General features: G+C 41.5%; 1 protein-coding gene and 1 long non-coding RNA gene across 2 annotated transcripts; both read right to left on the bottom strand.

Moving 5' to 3' along the window:
- Positions 1-5,313: 5,313 nt before the first annotated feature.
- Positions 5,314-20,285, bottom strand: LOC146387994 (uncharacterized). Its single transcript, XM_084924834.1, has 3 exons — positions 19,820-20,285; positions 5,932-6,333; positions 5,314-5,702 (listed from the first exon to the last, which is right to left on the bottom strand). The coding sequence occupies exons 1-3, from the start codon at positions 20,283-20,285 to the stop codon at positions 5,314-5,316; spliced, it is 1,257 nt and encodes a 418-aa protein (XP_084780960.1).
- On the bottom strand, positions 16,235-17,117 carry LOC146387995 (uncharacterized). The gene is made up of 3 exons (XR_014800016.1): positions 16,746-17,117; positions 16,542-16,659; positions 16,235-16,410 (listed from the first exon to the last, which is right to left on the bottom strand). It is a non-coding gene; the product is annotated as an uncharacterized LOC146387995 (long non-coding RNA).
- Positions 20,286-24,783: the final 4,498 nt, after the last annotated feature.

Here is a 24,783-nt window from a genome sequence, read left to right as displayed (position 1 = left end):
CCCACTGCCATCAGACTCTTGAACAGCTGACCTATTTTCGAACAGTAATAATAATTTTTTGCACATCAGGCCATCCTGCATATTAAGCTACGGCTCTTTTGCACACATCTCTGTTTCAGAATTAAATATTTTTGTCTCCCTTTCTGTCTTCATTTATTTATTTGTACTATTTGTATTTTAGCTGTTCTATTTCTATTGCATATATTAATCGGCATCTGTGGGTGGACAGCAAAGAAAGAATTTCATTGCACAGAGAAATGTCTTTTTTATTCTTTGGACACATGACAATAAACACTTTGAGTCTTTGAATCTTGACTCTTGAAGGAAATGCTGTGTGCGACAGTGTTGGCAACAACAGCAGGTCTTCACTGCAGGCACTTCACACCGACGACCTGAGGGAAGCAGCTGAAAATTTGACTTTTCATTCTAAGAGCCTGAGTCTGTTCGGTCCCGTGACGAAGAGACAGATTGCCGTACCAAACAACGCTACAAAACATTAGAACAGATTAAAAATGTATCATAATTTCAGATGAAACATAAAAATACTCAATTTCCTTAAAAACACAGCCGTTGTTGGACCTTTTTTTTGTAGCAGCAAAATGTGACTCAAATGGCAGAACATCAAAAACTACCCTCCAAATACTTCTAACTGTCCACCAGTTCAATGGCTGGTGGCACCGTTTACTATTGTTAGTGCAGGATGGGGCCTGACCCCCTGGAGTCAGTGACCATGTCTTCAGTTTTCAGGGTGTTGATCTTTAAAAATGACGCCAAGAAGCAAACTCATCCACAGCCCCATGACTTACAATGACTGTTATCATGTGTACTTTGACAGTCATTCTATTACAGAATATATAGCAGAGGAGAGAGACAACATCACTGTGATGAACCAGTAGAGTATATACAAGGCCTGTATGCAAATATCAGTGGAAGCTCTTCCACCTGCTGCAGAATCTCCTCACTGATGAGCTGTTCATCTCTAGAGACGTTAAAGCAGCAGGCCTGAAATCATTTAGTGATCTGGGGTTTGTAGTCTTTACAACTGGAGCATTAACTGACTTTTTCTAAACCTCTGGAACCTTTTGCTTCTGGAGTGATAAGAGGAAGATATAAGAAAAGGTAAAGTAAAAATCTGTCAGCTCATTGGCCAACTGAAAACCAGGAGACTTCTTTCTTAGTACTGCTGCACATACACGACCCACATGAAGTGGAGATGTGACTGAGCTGCAGCAGACAGACTCAACCAGAGTCCAAACCTTCGGTGAGTCTGGGTAAAACAAATAAAGTGAATATATCTTCTTATCTGCACGCTCGCTTTGGCCCAGGCCACAGTTTCCTGCTCAGCTAGCTCAATCGGACTATTCTGGACTTTTCAGACTCTGCTTGTATCTTTGATTAAATTCACAGTAATCTTCCATCTGCTTCTCAATTTCTGTGCTTGACTTTTCCACTTTGGTGCTATTTCACATCCCTGCTCTCCTGTATATGAAGAAACCTCCAAACTAACTCTTAGGGTCCAGTCGTCAGTTTGTCAGTTTTTATGAACTTTAGTGTAAATTCTTTATATTTTCCTTCATTTAATTTTTTTTTTATTGTGGATTAATTTAAAGTAATGCCTGCTGTCATGTCCAGGGGGCGCTGTGGCTCTACAGTAATCACTGCCACATGGATGAACTTGTTAGTCACTCACATGTAGGGATGGGTACCGGTATCCGGTGCCATGATGTGGTAACCAGACCGAAAAGCAGCGCACATTTCGGTGCTTTTTTTTTCCTGAGCTGTGATACACTTTAGATTCTAGCCAATCATCTTACGTTTCCGAGGATAGTAGGCGGGCCCAGGTACGTACGTTCTTTTAGAGCAGAGCTACAGATTAAAAATGCCCAAAGCGAAGCGGTCAAAATTCTGGCTGTACTTCACAGCAAAAGATGCAGCAAGTGCTTTAAGGTAGTGATGGGCAGATGAAGCTTCATGAAGCACTGAAGCTTTTCATCCAATTGGTTCACCCCAGCGCAAAGCTTCTTGAAGCTTCATTTGCTCTAGTAGGACACCTACTGGACGTAAAAATATTAGTTGGCATGAATTTGAAGAGTGTGGCCTTTTGCACACAGCCTGTAAATGTCAACAACAAAAGGAGTGTGTAAAACATCTATATTGTAGTGATGCAGTATACTGTGTATATTTATACTGGCAGTATGGAAAATGATTATTTGGAAATGCTTAAAATGGAAATGATCATTTACTGTGAGGTGAGGTGTGGTTGGGGTGTGGACAGTAGTTGTGCTTTTGTAACGTTGAGGTATGAACAGCCACACACTGAGGCTTTGAGCCTCAGTCCTGCCTGTTCACATTTTATTCTGTAAAAACTAAATTTTCACTGCTTTTATGACCTTTTAGTGGGGAGAACATAGCTAGGATTTAATGATTTAACAAATCTTTTAAATCCTTTGTCCTCCACAATGCTAAATGGCTGGGAGTCCTCAATCACCATGCTAACCAGGTCTTCATCTATTTGAGATTGTTCTGAGGAAAGACAATAAAGACAAAGCACAAATATAAATATCACACACGTAACTTATAACAGTTGTATAATATTGTTATATCATTTAGTAACATTACGGCATGCTATATTATCATTGCATTTGATGGCTCACCTGGTCTTGCTCCACAATCTGTGTTCCCCTTATTCTCATGCAAAGCTCTGTAGTGCCTAAGCATGGATGAGGTGTTGTTGTTATATCCCAGCTCCCTGGCACATAGCAAACACTTCACCTTGTACAAAAGTAAAGAAAGCTTAACATAAATTGTATTGCACCATCAGTATTATGAAAATACATCTTCTGTAGAGATTTACATACCTTGTTGGGAGGAATAAGATCAAAATGTTCCCACACAGGGGAGGACATCCTCCTCTTCTGAGCCGGCTCCATTCTCTCCTGACTTTCTCTCCTCACTCTCCTAAACCTCCAAACTGTCTCCAAACTCTCACTAACCGCAACTCTCCATCAAACACCCACATTTTTGAATGAAGCCTGAGGGGTTTATATCTGTCATAGCTCGCGGCAAAGTTCAAACCACTTCATGAACCAGTCACGTGGTACAGCCGGGCAGCGAGGCTTCGGACGTCATCATTTTCAGCTCCTCCCATAAATGAAGCAAGCCTCGATACGCGCATCGCGGAAACGCCCCCGCAATTACTCGACACAAGCTTCGAAGCCTCGATACAGAACGTCACATCACTACTTTAAGGTGACACTGTGCAAAGGAGGTAACACCTCAAATCCGATGAAACACCTGGTGACGCATAGCGTTTTTTTTTAAAAAGCCGAAAAATGCGGCGTATTTGATAGCTTGCTGCGAGACCTCACACCGAGCACATCTACTGCGGGTGTGGTGCCTGTTATCGGACCCGGAGTTAGCAACATCCCCCAAGAACCCGAAGAGTAGAGTCCTGGCCCCTAGCCCTGCCAGTGTAGCAGAAATGATGAGGATGATGATGCAGCAGCAGCCGTTCTTCTCTGCGTGAGTAGCTTAATGTTGTTCGTGTGTAATTTACGTTGAGTAGGCTAACCACGTTATTACATTAATGCATGTAAGGTGAACTAGCAAACATCATCATAGCTACATGCGGCTGTCTTCTTGTTTGATGGCAGATGCTCCCTTCACCCTGGCCAAAAAGGCGAAAAAGTGGAAAACAGCTGAACATGAGAGGTTTTTGGACCAAGTTTGTGTTCTCCATTCTTTAAGCACCGGTTTGAGCACCGTTTAAGCACCGGCACCGTTTCAAAAGTACCGGTTTGGTACTGGTATCGGATAAAACCTAAACGATACCCATTCCTACTCACATGAATCTACTCATTTCAATTCTGTTATGAATTTTTTTCATGTTCACACGTTTTCAGATCTTCACTATGACTCCAGGTTTTATGTGCTGTAGATCAGCGGTCCCCAACCTTTTTTGCGCCACGGACCGGTTTATGCCCGACAATATTTTCACGGACCGGCCTTTAAGGTGTCGCGGATAAATACAACAAAATAAAACTAGTACCGGTACCGAAAAAAAGAAGATTTATTCATAACACACGTGAAAAGACCCAGGAAAACCGAGTAAACGATAAAAACGATAACAAAATAACGCTGAAAACCGATAAAAACCCTGAAAAACATACATTTCACACCTGAGCCTCAACTCTCGCGGCCCGGTACCAAACGACTCACGGACCGGTACCGGTCCGAGGCCCGGGGGTTGGGGACCGCTGCTGTAGATGACAATTTCAAGCTCTCATTCAGAATCAAAAGACTCAAAAAGGACACTTGTAGCAGGCACCGCCCATCCAGCCAGATTCCTGCTGTATTTCCTGCTGCAGGCTGTCTTACGTTTACACAACATAAACCAGTTTACTGGAATAACATATTTCCCATAAATGTGATCACTGTAACTTTAAGGTTACTGCTAACTTTGTATTTACACTTTGAAATGTCTCTGAGTATTTTTTTTAAGCTAAAAAAGCAAATCCATGCCTCCTAAAAAGAGCAAGATCCCCAACAAACCCCCTTTTGTTTTTTGGGGGCTATTTTATGTCCTCTTTGCTATTAAAAAAATCTTTATAGGCAATTTTTCCCTTTTTGTGTTGTTTGGCTTGGATTTTTGAACATCTTTGTTTCTTTTTTATACTGGTGGTGGTCAGAGGGCCCGGTGGCGCCTGTGTCCGGCAGCCTCGCCTCTGTCAGTGCGCCCCAGGGCAGCTGTGGCTACAACGTAGCTTGCCATCGCCAGTGTGTGAATGTGTGTGTGAATGGGTGAATGACTGAATGTAGTGTAAAGCGCTTTGGGGTCCTTAAGGACTAGAAAAGCGCTATACAAATGCAGGCCATTTACCATTTTTTATGATTTTACATTTTTTAAGATCATTATATTTTTTAGTTTTGTCATCTCTGTGGTCAATCACTTGGGAGGATTCAGTGCATTTAGGCACTTTACTGTTAATGAATATATGAACGTTTACCTTTTTGAATAAAGTATGAAAAGTCTTTTCCAGCTAGAACTTTTTGCTTCCCACTGTCACCAAGTCCTGCTTCACTGATGGGGTCTTCTCACTAAGATAGTAGGCTCTACCTTACACTAAAAATGCTTTAATATGAATAAATATTGAACTGATGTTACCGAGATAACAATATCCAGTTTGAAAAAGGAGACAGGGAGGCAAAGTTGACAACAGAATAAAGGTTTTTATTAATAAATAAACAAAAAAGACACACAAGCCTGTATTTTACCCCAAAAGAAAGAAACACACAAAACAAAATAAGTGTCGTTCAAAGGCTACATGAACCAAGCTCAGTCTTTATGACCAGCACGACCACGGCCAGCACGGCCAGCACCACCACGGCCAGCACCACCACGACCAGCACCACCACGGCCAGCACCACCACGACCAGCACCACCACAGCCAGCACCACCACGGCCAGCACCACCACGACCAGCACCACCACGACCAGCACCACCACGGCCGCCAGCACCACCACGGCCAGCACGACCAGCACCACCACGGCCAGCACCACCACGACCAGCACCACCACGGCCAGCACCACCACGGCCAGCACCACCAGCACCACCACGGCCAGCACCACCACGACCGCCTTCACTATCAGAATTGCTGTCTGGCATTGGTGGGCTCCACCCCATGGCCTGAAATCCTGTTGGACTACAATGACACATACAAAACTCAATGTCTTTTTTTTACATCAAAATATATAAAACGCTTCCAAATATGCAAAATACAACAATAACTGCTTGTGGAATTTACCTGTAGTGCATCCATGCACACCAGGCATCATAATCATCATCATAATCATAATCATATGAGTAGGGATTATGCTCTGGGAGGTCTGGGAGTGAGTAAGTTAATTCTCTCATCGAGATCGGTCTTGAACCAGCTCGAGTATCCCTGACAGGTTTTGGTTTGATGGTCTCAATGATTGTGATTCGCTTGGGATCCCAGACACAATTTTCCTCCAGGCCGCTCTTCACCATCCCACAGTTGGGCGGCACCCAGGCGGTGTCGTATCCGTGGTCATGCCAGGTCTTCTGAAGTGGGTGGTTCTTACAATTGATGGCCTTCACTTTTCCCACGTTGACCTTAACCTTAATGACAACCTTATCATGCTCAGGGTGACCAATGGGATAGTGACTCGCTTTCTTCAGGTCTCTGCTGAGGTAAACGCCCCGACCGAGCATCCCGCCTGGAGACTGATGAAAACCTGAAGCCCGGATCGATGAAACATTTGCCCTCGTTGTGCCATGGTACATGACATAGGTTTTATCATCTTTTGGTCCTTCACAGTCCACTCGAACTACCCCAGAAGGAAGACCGTCATCTTCAGCCCACTCAATGTTCATTTTTTATTTTCTGATATCGGTGTCAGTGTCCCTGCAGGAAGAAGGGTTATTGTGATGAGGACATCATCAAATTAAGACAAAAACAGGGTAAGGGTTACCGTTCAAAAAGGCTTATTATTATTATTATTATTATATGTCAAGTAATTTAAAGGTGTGTCCAGAAAAGCAATTTGAATTTACTTTAAATTCATTTTTAAGTAAAGTTAATCTTAAATAATTTCCAGTCCAAACATATGGAATAAAAATCCACATATACAATAATATACTAAGAAAAAAAATGGAAAACATGAATCTTAAAAAGACAGAAACAAAAACACTTGATTCATTTCAGTTGGAGTTTGGCTTTATGATGTCAACATAAAGCCAACAGAAAATAATGATAAAAAATATATAATAATAAAAATAAAATGCAAATCTCAATAAATCCAACAACTGTCCCCCCAATTTTAAAATATCAAAAGATGAATATATTCTATATATTATTTAACACAGTTGGGTAGATACCAAGTATACCAGTATTGGTATCTTAATGCAGATAAAAATGAGACCTGTAAGTGGAGCCTCACTGGAGGCCAAGGTAATACCATCCAGTCAGTATCTGCTTAGACACCAGGTTTCTGAGGGTTATTCGCAGGAAGTACAATAACAGTTAAATCAGAATTTAGAAGCAGAAAAACTAGTGGTCATCTAGGCCTTTATGTCTTTAAGACAGGCCTGGGTATGTCGTATGTATTATTGTAATAAGCAGCACCTATGGAAAGTATGTATAAAATAAAAAGCACTGGTCCCAACCTAAGAACCGTGTGCAACTCTGTGACTAAGTTTTGTGGGTGAAGAAGACAGACGAGAATATTTACATGAAAAATTACTAGAATCTACTAGAACCTATTAGAAATTATCCAAACAGGTGCATTGCATTTCTTCAGTACCAACACCCACAGTACAAAGTACTCGACTGTCTGCAGAAGAATATTATGGTCACTGGTATTGAACGCTGCCTAGCAGGACAGGTCCAGAGAGTGCACTGTCAGAGGCTTTCAGAGGGTCATTAGTAACCTTCACTAATGTTGTTTCTGTGCTCTGATAATCTCTAAATAATGACTGAAACTCTAGAAATAAACAATTCATCTGAAAGAGTCACAAAGCTGATTAGTCAATAAGCAGCTAACTGGACTTTAATTAGCACTTTATGTACACAGAACTATCTGTGAAATTCTAGACTTTGAGGAAAAAAGAAAAGTGTATTAGCTGAGTTCACGTACCTCTCTCTCCAGGTTCACCCAAAAGTGCAGCCTGTGTCTCAGTCTGCTTCGTTTAAATAACAATGTTCAGCCTTCAGGTGGAAGTACCATGAATAGAAATCCTTCTATCAGCTGTTTCACATTCTGCACATTGTTACGTCCTTCACTTTAGATTGTAGATGATGTTATTTATTGGGAGTGGTCTGCACAGGAGTTGTTATAGGTTTCAGTCCTGAGAACCAACTGCACACCACCCAGGGCCTATCAGACAAAACGGGCTTACGAGAACTTTCTTTTCCTCCACGAAAGATTTATGATAGGCACAAATTTGCCTTTTCAAAATGTACATTTTCCTATAGGTCTGTAAGACGAATTACAGGCAGTCAGAAATATCAGAAGGAAATGTGCAAACGGGAATCACCTGTCCAACTACATTCCTACCAGTATTAAAGTTTCCATTGCTCTGCTGTGTCCTCTCTTTCATTTCTCATCACATAAAACATCTTATGGGAATATGGCTGACATACTGTTAGGCCTGGACTTTTGGAAAATGGCACACGTTTGTAATTTTGCCTCTGTACACAACCACAGTGGATTTTAAATCCAGTCAAGATTTTTAAAAATCAAGATCTGAGTAAAATTAAAGTGCACGCCTTCAGCTTTAATTCAAGGAGGTTAACAGAAGTATCGTATTAACTGCTTAGGAATGACAGTTATCTTTATACACAGTCCCCCTTTTTTAGAGGCCCAAAACTAGTAGATAGTGATGGAGGAGCAGTTTCACTGCCAGGTTAGGCCTGCTCCATCATGACAAATTAAATGACTAAAAGATCTGGAGTTCATTCCAAGTGTTTGCCTCTTTCACATCTCTTTGGACCTCGTATTCAGAGTTCTAGTGAACAGCTTCCAAATGCAAGGTCGTTACTAGGCTGAAAGAACAAAAATAGAGAGCAGAGAAATAGAAAAACTTTAGGGTTTACAAGACGGTGCAAACCACTGGCTGTACTCAGGAACAGGAAGTCCAGAATCAGTCAGAAAACATCTAAAAGAGAAATAATACTTAAACAGATGGAACCAAGATGAATTTGTACCAAACTGATGGGAAGAGAAAAGTATGGAGAAAGACAGAAGCATGCACATCATCCATCAAACATGGTGAAAGCAACGTTAGGGCAGGAGCTTGTAGGCCTGCCAATAGAACGAGGTCATTATTGTGATGGCTGATCGCGGCAGCAGGATGAACTGTGATGTGACAAATGCTGTGAAACTGATCAGGCAGAGCTTCACAGTGTAAGTGGATAATAACCCACAGCAAACTGCAAAAGTAACCTCGAGGCAAAGAAATGGAATATTCTTCAATTGCCAAATACACCCAATAAATGCACTTTGAAAGAAGCAGGAGTTGAAAAATGCTCTGTTTCTTCTTTAAGGTGACGAACACTAGGGAGCAGGAGAAGCAGATCTAAAGGGAGGACGGGGAATAAAAATCATCGGCCCGTTGTTTTGTTTCTCAGTAACACAGCCACCTGTTAGCTTGTTCAACCTGTTTTAAATCCAAGTTTCACTTTTGTTTCAGGTCTTGTACATTTTTTGTAAGTCACACGTCATGGTATTCACGAGGTGTGGTTAGCAGAACAGCAGGTCCCACATCCATGTTTTTGACAGGAGACCACAAAGATATATAGTGGCCTGTGGTGCCATGCAGGGAAGGCGGACGCACCTGCACGGCATCCGCAATCACACCCGCCGACTTAAATATTGCACTGGGTTCTCTGGTTGGGGGTGTTCTTGTGGTACTGGTGAGCTCTGTGTGTATTGTGAACAGCAACAGTGTGTGTGCTAATAAAGAATGCTGCAAAGCATGTTAATGTCACCGGGTCTGCCGTGGTCATTTACAATAGTTATGCGGCCTTTCCCTAAAAAGAAAAAGTGTTTTTTAATTTTAATTTTGCCCTGCTGCTAGAGGAGGTTGTTTGTGATCATTCATATGAAGTCAACATATTCTCTTTTTTTAATAGCTATATTCAGAAACCCTGGTAACTTACAGAGTTGATAACCACTGTCATGTGCCTGTGACGGTTACTGTGAGAAGGATGTCCTGTTAATAATCCATTTGTTTCTTAGTGCTGAATCCAGATGTGGTCCAGATGTCACCACACAATTGATCCATAAATGATTCACATGTGCCTAAATCCTCAATCAAGGCCAAATGTGAACCAGAGAAAACTGCAGGTGGGGCTATGTTTAGGTTGAACATGCTGGCACTCAGACAATGAAAGCAGTAACAAATATTACTTAAATATCATGTCGAAAATCAGGTTTGACTCCTACTATATGCTCATTCAAAAAACAAAATTTGACCAACTGTACTGGGGCTGCCTTATAAAAGAAAACTGGAACAGCAGTGAAAAAACTCCAGTGTGATCACGGTGACAGAAAAAGTAGCAAAATGTTCATATCGATGCTATCAACAGCCACACGGGTTTCAGTGCTGGATCGATACTTTGTTTCTATCGTCTAAGTTCAGCATGTATTCCACTGAAAATGATCCATTATTTTTTAAGTGAAAAAAATATACGTCAAACAGGAACTGTGAAAAGCGTTCCCCGTCACGTCTATTTTATTTAACGTCTATAGCACATTTAAACAACAGAAGTTGGCCTAAAGTGTTTTAGACACAGACACATTTATGTTCCAGGTCTCAAACAATCTGTTTAATTATGTACATGAAAGCTGAAAGATGTGTTCACTGTGTTATTTATGGCAGAAAGTGAAAATCACAGTGATTTAGTGATCATTCAAATGTGTTGATGATGATTCACCTCATAAATCATGAAACACTGCTCTCCTCTATAAAGCTCCCTTTATTTATTTGGTATCACACAGCATTACAATTCAGGCAAAGTTGTTGGTATTTTTCCTCGAAAAGTAAAAAAAGTATAAATTTATAATTTTTCGAGAGTGTGGTTTCATGGGGGGGGAGGAGGGGCCCAACAACGCCTTTCTGCTCCTGTCTATAGAAATGCAGCTCCGGCCCTGCTGAGGTGTCGCTTCACAATCAGATTCAGAACATTTTATTAATCCCAGAGGAAATTATGTGGTTACAGTCGGTCCAAGACAATAAGAACAGCAACAGGCTGTATATACGATATATTACAACGTTACAAAATATAAGAAACAGCTCTAATATATTTATAATTAAGATATTTGTATATCCACAATATTACAGACATTTTACTGTAAAACTTTGTTATTTCACTGCAGCATGTGATCCTGCCACCCAGCAACACACAGATCAGGTGTTTTCAGCCAGAATGAAACGTTTGACACTTTCCAATTTTCCTCCATAAAAGTTTTGTGATATTAAAGGAAATTTGTCTCCTTAATATTTATAATTTTATGCTCTTGTTCAGATGCAGATGAGTTATATAACAGAAACACGTAACAGGAAATTCCCGTCCAGTCAGATTCCTGCTGTATTTGCAAATGTTTCCATTGTTCTGCTGCAGACTGACTTTCGTTTTGGACCAATGAAAGTTTACGGGAATTTGGCTGATATATTTCCCATATAGCGAGCTCCTGCTGTGGCTCTAAGGCTCCTGCTAACTTTGCATTTATGTAAAGCTGCAGATGCTGAAAATGACAGCCTGAATCTATTATTACACTAAATTGGCTTCTCTCAAAATATAAAAGAGCCCATCAGTGTCTTTAGTCACACATTTGTTCCGACAGATAGCATAGAAACTCAACATTAAACAGTCTTCTTTTGTCTTATCATTACTTAAATTTACTATAATGGATTATACAGCTGTGGGGTATACAGTTCATTACAGCAGACGTCTTTCTGAAAGTGCTGTAACTAATAACCCTTTCCCACTACTACCTACTCGAGTCGGCTCTGCACACCTCGACTCATTTTTGGGGGGTTTCTATTAGGTGGTGGTGCCTGGTACCTACTGTTAGTACCTACTCGGCTGGGGATCCAGGTGATACGAAAATGTGACGTCACCAGACGGCATGTCACCGATTGGCTAGTCAGTGGTGTCACTCGATGAGTCTTGAGAGCTTCTCCTTTACAAAAATCTAAACCGCCATTTTGAACCTGGCAACAAGGGAAATGTGTACAGAAAAAAACAACACTGTGGCCCCTGAGTCTGACAAAAAGACACAGACTGAGCAGCAGGTTTACCATCACCTCAACGTGCTGTTGTGTTGTGGCGTTCATGTCGCACAGAAATTACATCAACATGACCGGAACCGAGTTAAGTCAAGTTGAGCCAAGTAGGTACTAGTGAAAAAGAGCTAAAGTTTAATTCAGATCAAACTGAGGTTATTGTACTCGGCCCTGAAAATCTTAGAAATATGGTATCTAACCAGATTCATACTCTGGATGGCATTACCTTGGCCTCCAGTAACGCTGTGAGGAACCTTGGAGTCATTTTTGACCAGGACATGTCCTTCAACGCACATATTAAACAAATATGTAAGACTGCTTTCTTCCATTTGTGCAACATCTCTAAAGTTAGAAATATCCTGTCTCAGAGTGACGCTGAAAAACTAGTTCATGCATTTATTACTTCCAGGCTGGACGACTGTAATTCATTATTATCAGGATGTCCAAAAAACTCCCTGAAAAGCCTTCAGTTAATCCAAAATGCTGCAGCAAGAGTCCTGACAGGGACTAGAAAGAGAGAGCAGATTTCTCATGTATTGGCTTCCCTTCATTGGCTGCTCCTCACATACAACCTGATGTATCAATCTCACCTGATGAATTACGTAATCAACTAAAAAAATGCTCTAAGTTCCCTTCAAGGTGGTCTAGGTGAGGAAGACCAATGTAACCTGGAACAAAGAAAGGGTGGAAAGGGAATAAATAACTCACCTGTGTTTCACTCTGCTCTGTTTAAAAAGAAACATCCTTCTTTCAGTTTTGTTTCACGTGTTGTTGTTAAGTCACTTTAGGACCACACCCAGTAAATATTGTCTATAGCCAAGCGAGGGACTTAACAACAGCACGTGAAACAAAACTGAAAGAAGGATGTCTCAGAGTGGTTTGAAATGAAGTTTATTAAAGTGGAATTCAAAAATGGATTTACAAGTGCAGAATTTATTCTACAAATTATTATTTAAGCACAAAATTCTTTATTTTGATGCGCATGGCTCTTGACTCCATAGTCAGTGTGTGAATTAGGCTTCACTCCTGCCACACAGCAACACACAGAGCAGGTGTTTTCAGGCAGAATGAGACTTTTGGTATTTACCATTGTACCTCCATAAAATATTTAGAACAAACAGAGGGTGGAAGGGAATAAATAACTCACCTTTGTGTTTGTTTTGTTGCTTAACAATAGCTGGCAGACCAGGCGTGTGATCGGTCATATGATGTGTACACTGCTTCTTTTTTTGATTGTGCTTTATAGGTGGACTGGGAAACCTTGGGTCAGTGTATAGAGCTGATAACAATGGTCAGTGATCATTTTATTGTCCCCAATGGGAAATAGATTTGCAGCATGTCCACTCATCAAACAACACAGACATTTGAAAAACAAACAAACAGATAGAACAGCCCAAGTTTTATCAAGAGCTACAAGAAAGTCCCATCCTCTAGTTCGCAGTGATCGGTTGCATGACTGGAGGGGATGAAGCCACTTATAGGAGAGAGGTGGCCTGTCTGATGTCATGGTGTGAGGACAACATCTTCACCCTCAACACTGACAAGACAAAGAAGATGATAGTGGACACGAGGAAGAAGAGGAGGCCTCACCAGCTGCTGTTTATCCGGGGCCTTGAAGTGCAGAGGGTGAGCAGCTTTAGGTACCTGGGCGTCCACATCAGTGAGGACCTCACCTGGACACTGAACACCACACAGCTGGTCAAGAAGGCTCAGCAGCGGCTGTATTTCCTGAGGAGGCTGAGGAAATTTGGTATGTCGGCCAAGATCCTCAGCAGCTTCTACAGCTGCACTGTGGAGAGCACACTGACCATCTGCAGCACTGCATGGTACGGCAGCACTACTGCTATGGACCACACGCAAACGCCTGCAGAGAGTGATAACAACTGCGGAGAAGATCATCAGGACCCCGCTGCCCTCTCTGCAGAGCATCAACCATCGCAGAGTCCAGAGGAGAGCTGCCTCCATCATTAGAGACCCCACACACCCCCAACATGGACTGTTCACACTTCTGCCCTCGAGATGGAGGTTTAGGGGTGTGAAATCCAGAACATCCAGACTCAGGAACTCCTTCTTCCCCACTGCCATCAGACTCTTGAACAGCTGACCTATTTTCGAACAGTAATAATAATTTTTTGCACATCAGGCCATCCTGCATATTAAGCTACGGCTCTTTTGCACACATCTCTGTTTCAGAATTAAATATTTTTGTCTCCCTTTCTGTCTTCATTTATTTATTTGTACTATTTGTATTTTAGCTGTTCTATTTCTATTGCATATATTAATCGGCATCTGTGGGTGGACAGCAAAGAAAGAATTTCATTGCACAGAGAAATGTCTTTTTTATTCTTTGGACACATGACAATAAACACTTTGAGTCTTTGAATCTTGACTCTTGAAGGAAATGCTGTGTGCGACAGTGTTGGCAACAACAGCAGGTCTTCACTGCAGGCACTTCACACCGACGACCTGAGGGAAGCAGCTGAAAATTTGACTTTTCATTCTAAGAGCCTGAGTCTGTTCGGTCCCGTGACGAAGAGACAGATTGCCGTACCAAACAACGCTACAAAACATTAGAACAGATTAAAAATGTATCATAATTTCAGATGAAACATAAAAATACTCAATTTCCTTAAAAACACAGCCGTTGTTGGACCTTTTTTTTGTAGCAGCAAAATGTGACTCAAATGGCAGAACATCAAAAACTACCCTCCAAATACTTCTAACTGTCCACCAGTTCAATGGCTGGTGGCACCGTTTACTATTGTTAGTGCAGGATGGGGCCTGACCCCCTGGAGTGAGTGACCATGTCTTCAGTTTTCAGGGTGTTGATCTTTAAAAATGACGCCAAGAAGAAAACTCATCCACAGCCCCATGACTTACAATGACTGTTATCATGTGTACTTTGACAGTCATCCTATTACAGAATATATAGCAGAGGAGAGAGACAACATCACTGTGATGAACCAGTAGAGTATATACAAGGCCTGTATGCAAATATCAGTGGAAGCTCTTCCACCTGCTGCAGAATCTCCTCACTGATGAGCTGTTCATCTCTAGAGACGTTAAAGCAGCAGGCCTGAAATCATTTAGTGATGTGGGGTTTGTAGTCTTTACAACTGGAGCATTAACTGACTTTTTCTAAACCTCTGGAACCTTTTGCTTCTGGAGTGATAAGAGGAAGATATAAGAAAAGGTAAAGTAAAAATCTGTCAGCTCATTGGCCAACTGAAAACCAGGAGACTTCTTTCTTAGTACTGCTGCACATACACGACCCACATGAAGTGGAGATGTGACTGAGCTGCAGCAGACAGACTCAACCAGAGTCCAAACCTTCGGTGAGTCTGGGTAAAACAAATAAAGTGAATATATCTTCTTATCTGCACGCTCGCTTTGGCCCAGGCCACAGTTTCCTGCTCAGCTAGCTCAATCGGACTATTCTGGACTTTTCAGACTCTGCTTGTATCTTTGATTAAATTCACAGTAATCTTCCATCTGCTTCTCAATTTCTGTGCTTGACTTTTCCACTTTGGTGCTATTTCACATCCCTGCTCTCCTGTATATGAAGAAACCTCCAAACTAACTCTTAGGGTCCAGTCGTCAGTTTGTCAGTTTTTATGAACTTTAGTGTAAATTCTTTATATTTTCCTTCATTTAATTTTTTTTTTATTGTGGATTAATTTAAAGTAATGCCTGCTGTCATGTCCAGGGGGCGCTGTGGCTCTACAGTAATCACTGCCACATGGATGAACTTGTTAGTCACTCACATGTAGGGATGGGTACCGGTATCCGGTGCCATGATGTGGTAACCAGACCAAAAAGCAGCGCACATTTCGGTGCTTTTTTTTCCTGAGCTGTGATACACTTTAGATTCTAGCCAATCATCTTACGTTTCCGAGGATAGTAGGCGGGCCCAGGTACGTACGTTCTTTTAGAGCAGAGCTACAGATTAAAAATGCCCAAAGCGAAGCGGTCAAAATTCTGGCTGTACTTCACAGCAAAAGATGCAGCAAGTGCTTTAAGGTAGTGATGGGCAGATGAAGCTTCATGAAGCACTGAAGCTTTTCATCCAATTGGTTCACCCCAGCACAAAGCTTCTTGAAGCTTCATTTGCTCTAGTAGGACACCTACTGGACGTAAAAATATTAGTTGGCATGAATTTGAAGAGTGTGGCCTTTTGCACACAGCCTGTAAATGTCAACAACAAAAGGAGTGTGTAAAACATCTATATTGTAGTGATGCAGTATACTGTGTATATTTATACTGGCAGTATGGAAAATGATTATTTGGAAATGCTTAAAATGGAAATGATCATTTACTGTGAGGTGAGGTGTGGTTGGGGTGTGGACAGTAGTTGTGCTTTTGTAACGTTGAGGTATGAACAGCCACACACTGAGGCTTTGAGCCTCAGTGTGTGGCTGTTCACATTTTATTCTGTAAAAACTAAATTTTCACTGCTTTTATGACCTTTTTAGTGGGGAGAACATAGCTAGGATTTAATGATTTAACAAATCTTTTAAATCCTTTGTCCTCCACAATGCTAAATGGCTGGGAGTCCTCAATCACCATGCTAACCAGGTCTTCATCTATTTGAGATTGTTCTGAGGAAAGACAATAAAGACAAAGCACAAATATAAATATCACACACGTAACTTATAACAGTTGTATAATATTGTTATATCATTTAGTAACATTACTGCATGCTATATTATCATTGCATTTGATGGCTCACCTGGTCTTGCTCCACAATCGGTGTTCCCCTTATTCTCATGCAAAGCTCTGTAGTGCCTAAGCATGGATGAGGTGTTGTTGTTATATCCCAGCTCCCTGGCACATAGCAAACACTTCACCTTGTACAAAAGTAAAGAAAGCTTAACATAAATTGTATTGCACCATCAGTATTATGAAAATACATCTTCTGTAGAGATTTACATACCTTGTTGGGAGGAATAAGATCAAAATGTTCCCACACAGGGGAGGACATCCTCCTCTTCTTAGCCGGCTCCATTCTCTCCTGACTTTCTCTCCTCACTCTCCTAAACCTCCAAACTGTCTCCAAACTCTCACTAACCGCAACTCTCCATCAAACACCCACATTTTTGAATGAAGTCTGAGGGGTTTATATCTGTCATAGCTCGCGGCAAAGTTCGAACCGCTTCATGAACCAGTCACGTGGTACAGCCGGGCAGCGAGGCTTCGGACGTCATCATTTTCAGCTCCTCCCATAAATGAAGCAAGCCTCGATACGCGCATCGCGGAAACGCCCCCTCAATTACTCGACACAAGCTTCGAAGCCTCGATACAGAACGTCACATCACTACTTTAAGGTGACACTGTGCAAAGGAGGTAACACCTCAAATCCGATGAAACACCTGGTGACGCATAGCGTTTTTTTTTAAAAAGCCGAAAAATGCGGCGTATTTGATAGCTTGCTGCGAAACCTCACACCGAGCACATCTACTGCGGGTGTGGTGCCTGTTATCGGACCCGGAGTTAGCAACATCCCCCAAGAACCCGAAGAGGAGAGTCCTGGCCCCTAGCCCTGCCAGTGTAGCAGAAATGATGAGGATGATGATGCAGCAGCAGCCGTTCTTCTCTGCGTGAGTAGCTTAATGTTGTTCGTGTGTAATTTACGTTGAGTAGGCTAACCACGTTATTACATTAATGCATGTAAGGTGAACTAGCAAACACCGTCGTAGTTACATGCGGCTGTCTTCTTGTTTGATGGCAGATGCTCCCTTCACCCTGGCCAAAAAGGCGAAAAAGTGGAAAACAGCTGAACATGAGAGGTTTTTGGACCAAGTTTGTGTTCTCCATTCTTTAAGCACCGGTTTGAGCACCGTTTAAGCACCGGCACCGTTTCAAAAGTACCGGTTTGGTACTGGTATCGGATAAAACCTAAACGATACCCATTCCTACTCACATGAATCTACTCATTTCAATTCTGTTATGAATTTTTTTCATGTTCACACGTTTTCAGATCTTCACTATGACTCCAGGTTTTATGTGCTGTAGATCAGCGGTCTCCAACCTTTTTTGCGCCACGGACCGGTTTATGCCCGACAATATTTTCACGGACCGGCCTTTAAGGTGTCGCGGATAAATACAACAAAATAAAACTAGTACCGGTACCGAAAAAAAGAAGATTTATTCATAACACACGTGAAAAGACCCAGGAAAACCGAGTTAACGATAAAAACGATAACAAAATAACGCTGAAAACCGATAAAAACCCTGAAAAACATACATTTCACACCTGAGCCTCAACTCTCGCGGCCCGGTACCAAACGACTCACGGACCGGTACCGGTCCGAGGCCCGGGGGTTGGGGACCGCTGCTGTAGATGACAATTTCAAGCTCTCATTCAGAATCAAAAGACTCAAAAAGGACACTTGTAGCAGGCACCGCCCATCCAGCCAGATTCCTGCTGTATTTCCTGCTGCAGGCTGTCTTACGTTTACACAACATAAACCAGTTTACCGGAATAACATATTTCCCATAAATGTGATCACTGTAACTTTAAGGTTACTGCTAACTTTGTATTTACACTTTGAAATGTCTCTGAGTATTTTTTTTAAGCTAAAAAAAGCAAATCCATGCCTCCTAAAAAGAGCAAGATCCCCAACAAACCCCCTTTTGTTTTTTGGGGGCTATTTTATGTCCTCTTTGCTATTAAAAAAATCTTTATAGGCAATTTTTCCCTTTTTGTGTTGTTTTGCTTGGATTTTTGAACATCTTTGTTTCTTTTTTATACTGGTGGTGGTCAGAGGGCCCGGTGGCGCCTGTGTCCGGCAGCCTCGCCTCTGTCAGTGCGCCCCAGGGCAGCTGTGGCTACAACGTAGCTTGCCATCGCCAGTGTGTGAATGTGTGTGTGAATGGGTGAATGACTGAATGTAGTGTAAAGCGCTTTGGGGTCCTTAAGGACTAGAAAAGCGCTATACAAATGCAGACCATTTACCATTTTTTATGATTTTACATTTTTTAAGATCATTATATTTTTTAGTTTTGTCATCTCTGTGGTCAATCACTTGGGAGGATTCAGTGCATTTAGGCACTTTACTGTTAATGAATATATGAACGTTTACCTTTTTGAATAAAGTATGAAAAGTCTTTTCCAGCTAGAACTTTTTGCTTCCCACTGTCACCAAGTCCTGCTTCACTGATGGGGTCTTCTCACTAAGATAGTAGGCTCTACCTTACACTAAAAATGCTTTAATATGAATAAATATTGAACTGATGTTACCGAGATAACAATATCCAGTTTGAAAAAGGAGACAGGGAGGCAAAGTTGACAACAGAATAAAGGTTTTTATTAATAAATAAACAAAAAAGACACACAAGCCTGTATTTTACCCCAAAAGAAAGAAACACACAAAACAAAATAAGTGTCGTTCAAAGGCTACATGAACCAAGCTCAGTCTTTATGACCAGCACGACCACGGCCAGCACGGCCAGCACCACCACGGCCAGCACCACCACGACCAGCACCACCACGGCCAGCACCACCACGACCAGCACCACCACAGCCAGCACCACCACGGCCAGCACCACCACGACCAGCACCACCACGACCAGCACCACCACGGCCGCCAGCACCACCACGGCCAGCACGACCAGCACCACCACGGCCAGCACCACCACGACCAGCACCACCACGGCCAGCACCACCACGGCCAGCACCACCAGCACCACCACGGCCAGCACCACCACGACCGCCTTCACTATCAGAATTGCTGTCTGGCATCGGTGCGCTCCACCCCATGGCCTGAAATCCTGTTGGACTACAATGACACATACAAAACTCAATGTCTTTTTTTTACATCAAAATATATAAAACGCTTCCAAATATGCAAAATACAACAATAACTGCTTGTGGAATTTACCTGTAGTGCATCCATGCACACCAGGCATCATAATCATCATCATAATCATAATCATATGAGTAGGGATTATGCTCTGGGAGGTCTGGGAGTGAGTAAGTTAATTCTCTCATCGAGATCGGTCTTGAACCAGCTCGAGTATCCCTGACAGGTTTTGGTTTGATGGTCTCAATGATTGTGATTCGCTTGGGATCCCAGACACAATTCTCCTCCAGGCGGCTCTTCACCATCCCACAGTTGGGCGGCACCCAGGCGGTGTCGTATCCGTGGTCATGCCAGGTCTTCTGAAGTGGGTGGTTCTGACAATTGATGGCCTTCACTTTTCCCACGTTGACCTTAACCTTAATGACAACCTTATCATGCTCAGGGTGACCAATGGGATAGTGACTCGCTTTCTTCAGGTCTCTGCTGAGGTAAACGCCCCGACCGAGCATCCCGCCTGGAGACTGATGAAAACCTGAAGCCCGGATCGATGAAACATTTGCCCTCGTTGTGCCATGGTACATGACATAGGTTTTATCATCTTTTGGTCCTTCACAGTCCACTCGAACTACCCCAGAAGGAAGACCGTCATCTTCAGCCCACTCAATGTTCATTTTTTATTTTCTGATATCGGTGTCAGTGTCCCTGCAGGAAGAAGGGTTATTGTGATGAGGACATCATCAAATTAAGACAAAAACAGGGTAAGGGTTACCGTTCAAAAAGGCTTATTATTATTATTATTATTATATGTCAAGTAATTTAAAGGTGTGTCCAGAAAAGCAATTTGAATTTACTTTAAATTCATTTTTAAGTAAAGTTAATCTTAAATAATTTCCAGTCCAAACATATGGAATAAAAATCCACATATACAATAATATACTAAGAAAAAAAATGGAAAACATGAATCTTAAAAAGACAGAAACAAAAACACTTGATTCATTTCAGTTGGAGTTTGGCTTTATGATGTCAACATAAAGCCAACAGAAAATAATGATAAAAAATATATAATAATAAAAATAAAATGCAAATCTCAATAAATCCAACAACTGTCCCCCCAATTTTAAAATATCAAAAGATGAATATATTCTATATATTATTTAACACAGTTGGGTAGATACCAAGTATACCAGTATTGGTATCTTAATGCAGATAAAAATGAGACCTGTAAGTGGAGCCTCACTGGAGGCCAAGGTAATACCATCCAGTCAGTATCTGCTTAGACACCAGGTTTCTGAGGGTTATTCGCAGGAAGTACAATAACAGTTAAATCAGAATTTAGAAGCAGAAAAACTAGTGGTCATCTAGGCCTTTATGTCTTTAAGACAGGCCTGGGTATGTCGTATGTATTATTGTAATAAGCAGCACCTATGGAAAGTATGTATAAAATAAAAAGCACTGGTCCCAACCTAAGAACCGTGTGCAACTCTGTGACTAAGTTTTGTGGGTGAAGAAGACAGACGAGAATATTTACATGAAAAATTACTAGAATCTACTAGAACCTATTAGAAATTATCCAAACAGGTGCATTGCATTTCTTCAGTACCAACACCCACAGTACAAAGTACTCGACTGTCTGCAGAAGAATATTATGGTCACTGGTATTGAACGCTGCCTAGCAGGACAGGTCCAGAGAGTGCACTGTCAGAGGCTTTCAGAGGGTCATTAGTAACCTTCACTAATGTTGTTTCTGTGCTCTGATAATCTCTAAATAATGACTGAAACTCTAGAAATAAACAATTCATCTGAAAGAGTCACAAAGCTGATTAGTCAATAAGCAGCTAACTGGACTTTAATTAGCACTTTATGTACACAGAACTATCTGTGAAATTCTAGACTTTGAGGAAAAAAGAAAAGTGTATTAGCTGAGTCCACGTACCTCTCTCTCCAGGTTCACCCAAAAGTGCAGCCTGTGTCTCAGTCTGCTTCGTTTAAATAACAATGTTCAGCCTTCAGGTGGAAGTACCATGAATAGAAATCCTTCTATCAGCTGTTTCACATTCTGCACATTGTTACGTCCTTCACTTTAGATTGTAGATGATGTTATTTATTGGGAGTGGTCTGCACAGGAGTTGTTATAGGTTTCAGTCCTGAGAACCAACTGCACACCACCCAGGGCCTATCAGACAAAACGGGCTTACGAGAACTTTCTTTTCCTCCACGAAAGATTTATGATAGGCACAAATTTGCCTTTTCAAAATGTACATTTTCCTATAGGTCTGTAAGACGAATTACAGGCAGTCAGAAATATCAGAAGGAAATGTGCAAACGGGAATCACCTGTCCAACTACATTCCTACCAGTATTAAAGTTTCCATTGCTCTGCTGTGTCCTCTCTTTCATTTCTCATCACATAAAACATCTTATGGGAATATGGCTGACATACTGTTAGGCCTGGACTTTTGGAAAATGGCACACGTTTGTAATTTTGCCTCTGTACACAACCACAGTGGATTTTAAATCCAGTCAAGATTTTTAAAAATCAAGATCTGAGTAAAATTAAAGTGCACGCCTTCAGCTTTAATTCAAGGAGGTTAACAGAAGTATCGTATTAACTGCTTAGGAATGACAGTTATCTTTATACACAGTCCCCCTTTTTTAGAGGCCCAAAACTAGTAGATAGTGATGGAGGAGCAGTTTCACTGCCAGGTTAGGCCTGCTCCATCATGACAAATTAAATGACTAAAAGATCTGGAGTTCATTCCAAGTGTTTGCCTCTTTCACATCTCTTTGGACCTCGTATTCAGAGTTCTAGTGAACAGCTTCCAAATGCAAGGTCGTTACTAGGCTGAAAGAACAAAAATAGAGAGCAGAGAAATAGAAAAACTTTAGGGTTTACAAGACGGTGCAAACCACTGGCTGTACTCAGGAACAGGAAGTCCAGAATCAGTCAGAAAACATCTAAAAGAGAAATAATACTTAAACAGATGGAACCAAGATGAATTTGTACCAAACTGATGGGAAGAGAAAAGTATGGAGAAAGACAGAAGCATGCACATCATCCATCAAACATGGTGAAAGCAACGTTAGGGCAGGAGCTTGTAGGCCTGCCAATAGAACGAGGTCATTATTGTGATGGCTGATCGCGGCAGCAGGATGAACTGTGATGTGACAAATGCTGTGAAACTGATCAGGCAGAGCTTCACAGTGTAAGTGGATAATAACCCACAGCAAACTGCAAAAGTAACCTCGAGGCAAAGAAATGGAATATTCTTCAATTGCCAAATACACCCAATAAATGCACTTTGAAAGAAGCAGGAGTTGAAAAATGCTCTGTTTCTTCTTTAAGGTGACGAACACTAGGGAGCAGGAGAAGCAGATCTAAAGGGAGGACGGGGAATAAAAATCATCGGCCCGTTGTTTTGTTTCTCAGTAACACAGCCACCTGTTAGCTTGTTCAACCTGTTTTAAATCCAAGTTTCACTTTTGTTTCAGGTCTTGTACATTTTCTTGTAAGTCACACGTCATGGTATTCACGAGGTGTGGTTAGCAGAACAGCAGGTCCCACATCCATGTTTTTGACAGGAGACCACAAAGATATATAGTGGCCTGTGGTGCCATGCAGGGAAGGCGGACGCACCTGCACGGCATCCGCAATCACACCCGCCGACTTAAATATTGCACTGGGTTCTCTGGTTGGGGGTGTTCTTGTGGTACTGGTGAGCTCTGTGTGTATTGTGAACAGCAACAGTGTGTGTGCTAATAAAGAATGCTGCAAAGCATGTTAATGTCACCGGGTCTGCCGTGGTCATTTACAATAGTTATGCGGCCTTTCCCTAAAAAGAAAAAGTGTTTTTTCATTTTAATTTTGCCCTGCTGCTAGAGGAGGTTGTTTGTGATCATTCATATGAAGTCAACATATTCTCTTTTTTTAATAGCTATATTCAGAAACCCTGGTAACTTACAGAGTTGATAACCACTGTCATGTGCCTGTGACGGTTACTGTGAGAAGGAAAGGATGTCCTGTTAATAATCCATTTGTTTCTTAGTGCTGAATCCAGATGTGGTCCAGATGTCACCACACAATTGATCCATAAATGATTCACATGTGCCTAAATCCTCAATCAAGGCCAAATGTGAACCAGAGAAAACTGCAGGTGGGGCTATGTTTAGGTTGAACATGCTGGCACTCAGACAATGAAAGCAGTAACAAATATTACTTAAATATCATGTCGAAAATCAGGTTTGACTCCTACTATATGCTCATTCAAAAACCAAAATTTGACCAACTGTACTGGGGCTGCCTTATAAAAGAAAACTGGAACAGCAGTGAAAAAACTCCAGTGTGATCACGGTGACAGAAAAAGTAGCAAAATGTTCATATCGATGCTATCAACAGCCACACGGGTTTCAGTGCTGGATCGATACTTTGTTTCTATCGTCTAAGTTCAGCATGTATTCCACTGAAAATGATCCATTATTTTTTAAGTGAAAAAAATATACATCAAACAGGAACTGTGAAAAGCGTTCCCCGTCACGTCTATTTTATTTAACGTCTATAGCACATTTAAACAACAGAAGTTGGCCTAAAGTGTTTTAGACACAGACACATTTATGTTCCAGGTCTCAAACAATCTGTTTAATTATGTACATGAAAGCTGAAAGATGTGTTCACTGTGTTATTTATGGCAGAAAGTGAAAATCACAGTGATTTAGTGATCATTCAAATGTGTTGATGATGATTCACCTCATAAATCATGAAACACTGCTCTCCTCTATAAAGCTCCCTTTATTTATTTGGTATCACACAGCATTACAATTCAGGCAAAGTTGTTGGTATTTTTCCTCGAAAAGTAAAAAAAATATTAATTTATAATTTTTCGAGAGTGTGGTTTCATGGGGGGGGAGGAGGGGCCCAACAACGCCTTTCTGCTCCTGTCTATAGAAATGCAGCTCCGGCCCTGCTGAGGTGTCGCTTCACAATCAGATTCAGAACATTTTATTAATCCCAGAGGAAATTATGTGGTTACAGTCGGTCCAAGACAATAAGAACAGCAACAGGCTGTATATACGATATATTACAACGTTACAAAATATAAGAAACAGCTCTAATATATTTATAATTAAGATATTTGTATATCCACAATATTACAGACATTTTACTGTAAAACTTTGT

The sequence above is a fragment of the Perissodus microlepis genome, chromosome 4 (assembly GCF_051167445.1).
Source record: "Perissodus microlepis isolate ML-2025 ecotype Zambia chromosome 4, ASM5116744v1, whole genome shotgun sequence".
Taxonomy (NCBI): Eukaryota; Metazoa; Chordata; class Actinopteri; order Cichliformes; family Cichlidae; genus Perissodus; species Perissodus microlepis.
Note: the sequence above shows the minus strand (reverse complement) of the source record. Positions and strands in the feature narration are given on the sequence as shown.